The following is a 10,118-nucleotide window of genomic DNA, read 5'->3' as shown; positions in this document are numbered from 1 at the left end:
AAACCCCAGATTATGAACCTTCATCTATTTACAAGTTGTCATTATATTTAATTTCATAATTAGATGGCAGAACAAATTATTTCTTAGTTATTATTTTTTAATTTTTTACTTCTTGCTTAGATTCCCCCAACCAAGGAATTTCCAAAAAGCAGTTTTGACAGCTTTGTTCCTCATGCTATAAATTATTGGATTCATCAGTGAAGGGACCAAAGTATATAGTACAGTAAATATTTCACCCACCCTAGATGGAGAATTTGCAGGTAGTACCAGGTGAGCCAACAGGCTACTACCAATGAATACAGAAACCACAATGAGGTGAGGGATGCAAGTGGAAAAGGCTTTTTTCCCTTCTCTCAGCTGAGGGCATTCTCAGGACAGTGGAAAATATCCGCACGTAGCTCAAGATAATGAATGAGAGGCAGCCAACCCCTAAACCTGAACCAAAGACAAGGACCCAGGTTTCACTAAGGTAAAAATCAGAACAAATCTTGATTAATTGTGGAACTTCACAAAAGAACTGATTGATGACATCTTTGTTCCTCATGCTGTAGATTATTGGATTCATTAGAGAAGGCACAACTGCATATAGTGTGGTAAACACTTGGTCCAGTCTGGATGGAGAATTAGCAGGTAGTATCAGGTGAGCCAAGAGGCTACTGCCAACCAATAGGGAAACCACAATGAGGTGGGGGATGCAAGTGGAGAAGGCCTTTTCTCTTTTCTCAATTGAGGGCATTCTCAGCACCGTGGTAAAGATCCGCACATAGGACAAGATAATGAATGAAAGGCAGCCAATTTCTAAGCCTGAACTAAAGATAAGTATCCAGGTTTCACCAAGGTAAGACCCAGGACAAAAGAGCTTGATTAATTGTGGAACTTCACAGAAGAACTGATTGATGATGTTGGAGCAGAAAGGCATTGAAAAAATATTTCCTGTGTGTAGAGCTGCATGCAGAAATCCAACTACCCAGGCCCCTCCAGCCATTTGCATACAAGTGGACCACTTCATTATGAACGTGAAGTGCAGTGGATGGCAGATGGCAATGTATCTGTCATAGGCCATGGCCGTGAGAATGAAGAAATTTGATGATAGGAAAGAAACATAGAAAAACAATTGTGTCACACATTCAAAATATGAAATCCATTTGGAGTTCACAAAGGCATTAACTATAGATTTGGGTATAATTGAGGTAGTGATAGCAAGATCACCAATAGATAAATTGATTAGAAAAAAGTACATTGGTGTATGTAGATATTTATTGATTGCTATTAAAACAATAATGAGAAGATTTCCCACCATATCAAAAAGATACATTATTAAGAAGAGAGTGATGTGTAGCTCCTGACTTCCAGGAAATCCCAGAAGAACAAAACCCATTATGTTTGTTCTATTAGGCATGACATTATAACATGTCCTATAGGAAAATGAAATATAAATTATACATAAGTTTATGTTACAATTATGAGTTCTTTTTCTTCCTAAAAGTACTAATGACTTATATTGCAACAGTTATAATGGTATTTCACAGCCTCTGTAGTTCTTTCTAATATGATTTATTCTTTTACAAGATAGTTTTAAGATGTAGGTAATGTTATATTGAAATTAATATATGTATACCAGCACTGAACGTACCTTTCTTCTCTCTATTATGTGTGAGAATTTTCTTTTCCATTTATGTCTCAGATTTAAACTTATCTCTCATCTTGCCTTTCCTAAAGCGAATCTCCCTCAAAACAGATCTTATAAATGTGTTCAGTTTTTATGCAGAGCAAATGCCATCTTTAACAGAATTTTCACAACACAAATTTAACCAAACCTCTGATCTTCCTAGGAAACAAACTATTTTCTCCAGCCTTGGTAATCTGTGCCAACATGTGAATGGGCAAACTAAAATAGCCTAACTGCAGTAAAGATCAAAAATAACTGAGATGCAGAATCTCAAATACACCTTTAAAGTTCAGAGTTTTAAATTTCATTAAATAAGTAAGAAGGGAAAAGATGCTGCTGGAAAAAAATAAACATTTAAAAAAACATTCAAAGCAGTAGAATAAAGAAGTAACAGAAAGTTTTAAAGGAGAAAAATAAGGTTTGATTTCTCCTAAACTTTCATCAAACTGATACACAGCAAATGATTGACAAATTTCAACTTATCCATGTTTCCCTTCAGCTTTTACTCAACAGAGTATAATGAATATATACCTGATGTCTTCCATTTCTGTTTCTTCTTCTCTTCAGACTTTATAATTCTGTTATCTGTCTCATTCCCCTTAACTGCTTATTGCAGATTAAGTTTTCACATTTGTGACTCCATAATGATTTTGAGCAGGAGTGAGAGACAGAAGATATGATGACTACCTGAATGGCATCCAGAGATTTCCTCCTATTTTTCCAAGCATAGTACCTCAGCACTAATAGACCACAGTTAAAACAAAAAGGAGGAAAGTTTTGGTTTTTTCTAACTGTCATCAATCATCTTCAGAATCTGAATTCTAAAGCTAACTTTCACATCAGAATTGATAAAGCTGGAATGGCAGATAAACCCCAATAAATACAGATCATTAGCCAAAGCTTCCTCATGTTTTCAAAATCACTTCCGTGGGGAAATAATAAGGCAATGCCAAATGTATCTATGCGTAAGTGAACAATTGTAAGTCTGATGCAATTCTTCAACTTCATTGCCAAAAAAATTGTTTTTCTTTTTATTGTTAAGGAAATGTAGATGCACAAGAGCTCACTGATGCTGGGCAGCACCCAGAATTGAGCATACTAATGGATTTCCAATGTCCATCCCATTTTTATAAGGCTAAAATGAGGGTCTTGCAAATCTTGTATACTTTGTTGCATTTCTAAAGGTTGCCTAATTTAACCATTATTTTCATTAAGAAACCTTAACATATGCAGTTCTGTATGGAATTCGTAGGGGGGAAATGCTACTAGTAAATATAATTGCAGTAAACAAATGGCTAAAGTTTCATTCTAACTCAATACATTCAGACGTCTCTACCGTATTTTCCGGCATATAAGACGACTGGGCATATAAGACGACCCCCTACATTTCCTGTTAAATTATAGGGTTTGTATAAGACTACCGTATAAGACTACCCCTCTTCCAATGCACACCAAATAAAAATTAAAAAACATCAGATTTGATTTTAATATGGTAATTTTAATTCAAATGCTTATGACATGCAAATTCAAATTCAAATACTTAGTAGGAAAACTGTTACTTATAAACATAAGGCTGTTTGTCATCAAACATGTAAACATAAAACAGTGTAAGTGGATTAAACTTTTCCTAATTCACTCTAAAGCTTTCCCTGCGCAGAGCCTTAAGTAAAACCAGCTGCCTGCAATTAGTGCAGGTTCGCATCCCACCAGGCTCAAGGTTGACTCAGCCTTCCATCCTTCCGAGGTAGGTAAAATGAGGACCCAGATTGTTGGGGGCAATAACCTGACTTTGTAATAATGCTGCTTGGGGGGGGGGCAAAAGCCCTAATAAGCAGGCATATACATAGAATGAAGGCTATTGCTAAACACATTGATTTGTGCTTCAAATTGTAAGCCACCCTGAGTCTTCGGAGAAGGGCGGGATATAAATGGGATTTTTTTTTAAAAAAAAAAAAAGACCAAATGGGAGATCCGCTCCAGGTTTTCCAGCCAGCCCGCCCAGTTCCTGAGTCAAATGTGTCCTTAGAGCTTAGCAGCTGCTCTGACTGCTGCATTCCCCACCTGCCTTTCAAGTTGGGATAGACTACAGCTGCTCTTCAACTTTAGAAGGAAAGATGCCCAGACCCCAGCCTGTAAAAAATCACAGACTGCAGCTTCTTCTCCAATTGGTCCCGCTTTCCCTGCGCAGACAAAATGGGAGATCTGCTCCAGGTTTTCCAGCCAGCTCTGTCCCTAAAGTTTCAGCACCCAGCGTATAAGACGACCCCTGACTTTTGAGAAGATTTTCATGGGTTAAAAAGTCATCTTATACGCTGGAAAATACGGTAATATATTAGAATCCATAAGCATTTTTAGAAGATAAATATGGTGGAAAATAAGAGATACTCTAGAAGATAAAAGGAGGAGAAGCAAGAACTTTATAGGTAAGTAGGCATAATTTCAAATATGCCTTTGTGCCCAAAAATGTTAGGGGTCCCTAATCTAATTGTTGATGCAGCCCCGTTTTGCATACCACATAGTAATCTCATTCTCAGCAAATAATATCATGGAAAGGTTAACGATTTAAGGCATTCTGTTAAATGGACAGATAACCCAGATTTCATGTATAAAAGTGCTTCTTCACACTGTATAATTAAATGATGATCCCCACTTATGTCACTACATAGGCAGTAGTTTGGATGACTATGATGGAAGATGGAATCTTAGTTAAAAAATACACATGAAACAAAACTTCAAGTGACAAGACCTGTTCTAGAACATTTTTCACACATATTTTTTCAATTCATTTTTGAAGATACATAATAATATTTGCCATATAATATTTTGTCTCTTTGATTCTATAGTCTTGTGCTGTATAATTAAGTCTGGAGGGATAGCAAAAATTTATTAAGCTTGTCAAATATAAATTTTCCCACTGATGATACATCTTTACATGACAGAACAAGAGTTGGGTAATATTTCCCCATTACTGAATCAATGCTAAGTCTAAAGAGCATGCAACAGAAGAAACAATAATTTTGTGCAGAAAAATAGTAAGGGATTTGAATATTTGATAGAAAAACTATTTCTTTTTTTCTGGGATAAATTGGAATTTATTGAAATATGCATGATTTAATGGAATTAGATTCATTTATATAATTTCAATATTGGGAAGATAATTTAAATGAAATTATAACCTAGTGCTCTATTATAACATTATTCTTCAGCCAAAACTCCCAGAGCAACTGACAAAACCATTATGCTTCATTTATTCTTGCATGTGATGGGTGTGTGTGGAAGAGATTGAGAAACTGAAGCAATTGAAAAGCCCCTTCCCTCAAAAAATATTATATCATTTTATATTATGGTTTTAGTTGTTAAATTTGTATCCTGCCTTTCCTCCAGGAGATCAAAGCACCATGTACATAACCCTTCTCAATTTTTCCTTAATATTTCAGCCTTAAGGGTGCTGAGAAACTCGTTAGCCAAAGACCTAAGTATAGTTCTATAACGGAGAGTATTTTTGACAGTTTGTTTTAGTATAAACCCTATACAAGGAATATGATTAAGATGTGGAGAGGTCAATGGGAGTGGTTAATACGTTCTTTTATCAGTAATGGATTGAAATATGTGCAGATTGCACTGATTAGATTAATTAGAGAGGTAAAGTTGTGGATGTTTTCTACTTGTTATTTCTCTCATCCCAAATTGCTTGCAGTTGTGGCATTCATCTTCATCTTAACTTAAGAATGGAGAATCAAAGCACCGAGTCTTACTTTCTGCTCCTGGAATTCTCCAAAGATCGACATCTGCAGATTCTACATTTCTTCTTGTTCTTTGCATTATATCTGGCAACTATAACAGCAAATCTTCTAATCATTTCTGCAGTAGCTTTAGATAATCAATTGCATACCCCCATGCACTTGTTTCTAATGAATTTGGCTGTGCAGGACCTGGGCATTGTTTCAGTCATCATCCCCAAATCCATGATAAATTCCGTCATGAACACCAGACACATCTCTTACTTGGGTTGTGTTGCTCAAGTCTTTATCTTTGCCTGTTTTGAATGTGCTGATTTCTCCCTCCTGACTGTCATGGCATATGATCGGTATGTTGCTATTTGTTATCCACTGCACTATGAGATGGTGATGAATTGGAAAGCTTGCACTGAAATAATGATTCTGGTGGGGGTTACTGGTCTGTTCTATGGAATTTTGCATACCACTGGTACCTTTTCTACCCCTTTCTGTTCTAATGTTGTCAACCAATTTTTTTGTGAAATTCCACAATTGTTAAAGTTATCCTGCTTTGGTTTCAGTGTAATTGAAATTGGATTCCTTGTGGCTAGTATCACTGCAGGGTTTGGCTGCTTTATTTTTATCATTGTCTCCTACACTATGATCTTCAAGGCGGTATTGAGAATTCCTTCTGAAAAAGGAAGGCAGAAAACCTTTTCCACTTGTCTTCCCCACCTTATAGTTTTTTCCATGTTTCTGATAACAGGGTGCTTGGCCTATTTGCGATCTCCCTCTGACACTCCATCTTACTTAGATTTAGCATTAACTGCCTTATATTCTTTACTCCCACCCCTATTCAATCCAATCATCTACAGCATAAGAAATAAGAATATCAAATCTGTGCTTTCTAAATTGTGGAGATTGTGACAATTCATTTTGAAGACCTTTTCTATCTTTTTTCCCTTACATCATATTGTCTTTTAATGGAAACTGTAATTGCTAATCCAAAAGTTACAGAATTTTTGCCAAGATCATTGAATGATGCTGAATTTCTCCCCATTCATTTTTTCTTCTTAAAATTAAAATCCAACAGAGAATATTACTCATCATTAATAGAATCAATTGTGCCTTGTTCTCAAATGGTGGACGAAGTTTGTCTGCAACATAAAAGGCTTTTCTGAGTATAAATTTTAAAAAGTAATAGAAAACTAGAGGGAGACAAAAAGAAAAACAGAGAAAATATGGTGTAAAAGGGGAAAAGGAAAGAAAAAGGCACCAACTTCCAACTCTCTTTAGCACAGTAGAAGATAACAACATTACAACTTCAACTTTTTACTTTTAGACAACAATATATACTAGCCATTTCTATAGAAATAAAATTAAAGTTTTTTTTTTCATTTGAAGCACAAAATCTGGAAGCACTTTCCACATAGAAACAAAATTAAATATATTTTCTTCTTTGGATAAAAGAGTTGATTTGATCATTTCTGCTTTTCCTTGCTCTGGGGAATAGTATATACTTCTATTTACTCATTAATCTTTACAAACTGTCATAATTTATATTAAAAGAATTCCCTATATTATATTATTTTTTTAACCCCAATGGGAGAAAACACTTTTTCTAGTTTTGATATTTTACAAATTTTAAACATTAGTCAAATATTGGATATAAAGGGGGAAAACCTTTCATTTGAAATCCAGAATTCAAAACACAAAATTACATTAAAGCTTTCATTCAATTATATATATCACACCAATAAAAATCCAATTAACTCCAATTAGCTCATTGGAATTAACTCTCTGCCTCAAGTTTATCCTCATGGAGTGAAATCTTTTTCTTCTTTTATTTTCAAATTTGATCATTAATATTTTAAAAACTTTGGTATTTATTCAACATTACATAAAAGGAGAAAAAGCATGCATTTACAAACTCATTTTACAAATACAAAACTACCTTAGAGCTTTCTTTCAATATATATATCAAACTTATAAAAATTTAATTTAAGTCAATCCCTACGGATTGTTTTCATAAAATTATGTCTTTTTGTTGGAGGTGTGGTAGTTTAGAAGCTACCTATTTTCACATGTGGTGGACTTGTAGAAATATAAAAGCTTTTTGGATTAAAATTTGGTGGAACATTCAAAAGATTTTTAAGAGAAAGATAAAGTTTTCTCTGCAATTTTTTTTATTGGGTATTGTGGTAGATTGTGATGTTAAAGAAACTAACTTGATGTTGAACATGATAACAGCAGCACGGTTACTGGTGGGACAATATTGGAAGGATAGTTTGCCCACTGTAGAAGAATGGGTGTTTAAAGTTTCGAATCTTGCAGAAATGTCTAAGATTTCTGCTTATTTGAAAGATCATTCACAGGAAAGATATATTTCAGTTTGGAGGAGATGGATAAATTATATTCAGAACAAATATGGGACTAAAAAGTTCCATTTAACTTATGAGTAGATTTTAGTGGGATATTGTTATTGGTACGTTGTTTGTGGTTATATTAAAGGGGAGTTAAAGCACATTATGAATTTGGTTAATTGTATATTATGCATAATTTTTATTTAGATTATGATTATTGTAACTATAATCCTGTATTTAGCTCTGGGAAGTGGGGGGGAAGTGGGGGGGGTTTGGGGTGGGAGGGATTTGGGGATATATTGTAAAATTTTGTTTTTTTAAAACTCTTTAATAAAAAAACTTATAAAAATTAAATTTAAGTCAATCCCTACTGATTGCTTTCACACAATTATGTCTTTTTATTCTCAGGAATGTCTTTCAACTCTCTTTTCTTCAAGAAATTCTCAGCCTTGTTAATATCCATGAAAAACGAATCTCAAAGTTGTTCTGTTAAAAGTTGTAGATTAACTTGGGGGATTTCCTTGTAGAATATTTTTTTTTAGATTTCTATCATATCTTTTTTTCTTAAAATATTCTCAACCTTGTTAGTATCCATGAAGAAAAAATTCCAGACTTGACCGCTTAAAAATTGTGAATTTACTTGGCACTCTTGTTTCAATTGCGCTGGGATAGTTATATTCAAACCATCATCATAAGAAAAGCTGGTGTCAGATTTATATTTCAATGTTACAGTTAAGTTATTTGCATTGTCCAACATTTGTGGACTTGTCACAATGGGTTGATAATTTTCCACAACTGTGTCTCTTGTTCTTTTTTTTGATGTCATCTGTATAATTTGTATCTTTAGTTCCTAGTTGATTTATGATACAAATGATTTTCTCTATGAAGATTTCATGGTGACAGACTCCAGCTCAGGATTAAGTATCTTCATAGCTCCCTCTAGTGGTCAAAAGTGTTTTTATTCATTATTTTTTCCCTTTTTTTGAGTCAGTTAGAGTTCCTGAAAATTGAAAAATTTCAACCACCCACAAGAAACCAGTCCAGGGCTACAGGTTATTTTAAAAATGGTAAAATAAAACCACAACTTTTATGTTTCTCCATCAAATTTCAAAAGAAAAAAAATACTCCACACGTCTTTATTTTAGTTGCCTCCAGCAACCTTCTCCCTTTGTCATTTAACAACAAAGATAAGATTAAGATAAGATGATAAGATAAGATGATAGATAAGATAAGATGAGATAAGATGAGATAAGATAAGATAACATAAGATAAGATAAGATAAGATAAGATAAGATAAGATAAGATAAGATAAGATAAGATGATGAGGTGAGGTGAGGTGAGGTGAGGTGAGACAAGAAAACACAAGACAAGATAAGGCAAGGCAAGGCAAGATAAGATAAGGAAACCTTTATTGTCATTTTTTTTTACTGTGGGCACAATGGCACGTATCAAAAATGAAATTTAGTTGATTTATGATACAAATGATTTTCTCTATGAAGATTTCATGGTGACAGACTCCAGCTCAGGATTAAGTATCTTCATAGCTCTCTCTAGTGGTCAAAAGTGTTTTTATTCATTATTTTTTCCCTTTTTTTGAGTCAGTCAGAGTTCCTGAAAATTGAAAAATTTCAACCACCCACAAGAAACCAGTCCAGGGCTACAGGTTATTTTAAAAATGGTAAAATAAAACCACAACTTTTATGTTTCTCCATCAAATTTCAAAAGAAAAAAAAATACTCCACACGTCTTTATTTTAGTTGCCTCCAGCAACCTTCTCCCTTTGTCATTTAACAACAAAGATAAGATTAAGATAAGATAAGATAAGATAAGATAAGATAAGATAAGATAAGATAAGATAAGATAAGATAAGATAAGATGATGAGGTGAGGTGAGGTGAGGTGAGGTGAGGTGAGGTGAGGTGAGACAAGAAAACACAAGACAAGATAAGGCAAGGCAAGGCAAGATAAGATAAGGAAACCTTTATTGTCATTTTTTTTACTGTGGGCACAATCAAAAATGAAATTTAGTTGCCCGCTCTCAAAGTGAAACACATACATGACACACACCTAACCATACTATATACACATATGTATATACCCACACCCCTACATATACATAACAAATACATATTAAATACTGTCCATCTTAATTATATAATGGAAGGAGGAAGCTTGAGAGTTCACAAAGTTAATGCTGTATGGAATGAAACTGGATGTTCTGCTGTGGTATACCATGAAGTCTCCTCCCAGAAGGTAACAAGGAAAACAGGTCATGAAGAGGATGTGTAATGTCCCAGATAATCTTACGGACCCTGCTCAAGCAATGTTTCTGTGCTATATCCTGGATGGAGGGGAGGGAACTGCCAATGAT

The 10,118-nt window shown here is 34.3% G+C and overlaps 2 protein-coding genes across 2 annotated transcripts; one reads left to right on the top strand and one right to left on the bottom strand.

The window, feature by feature from the left end:
* Positions 1-286: 286 nt before the first annotated feature.
* On the bottom strand, positions 287-1,378 carry LOC310650024 (olfactory receptor 14A16-like; the record flags this gene model as incomplete). The annotated part of the gene is made up of 1 exon (XM_083378859.1): positions 287-1,378. One exon carries the CDS (start codon positions 1,376-1,378, stop codon positions 287-289), a length of 1,092 nt encoding a protein of 363 aa, XP_083234985.1.
* Positions 1,379-5,397: 4,019 nt separating this feature from the next.
* LOC310650023 (olfactory receptor 14C36-like) lies at positions 5,398-6,312 on the top strand (the record flags this gene model as incomplete). Its single annotated transcript, XM_083378858.1, has 1 exon — positions 5,398-6,312. The coding sequence occupies one exon, from the start codon at positions 5,398-5,400 to the stop codon at positions 6,310-6,312; it is 915 nt and encodes a 304-aa protein (XP_083234984.1).
* Between the last annotated feature and the right edge of the window lie 3,806 nt (positions 6,313-10,118).

This window comes from Vipera ursinii, assembly GCF_947247035.1.
Source record: "Vipera ursinii genome assembly, chromosome: Z".
NCBI lineage: Eukaryota > Metazoa > Chordata > Lepidosauria > Squamata > Viperidae > Vipera > Vipera ursinii.
The sequence above is the reverse complement of the archived record's forward strand: the minus strand, read 5'-3'. Positions and strand labels throughout refer to the sequence as shown.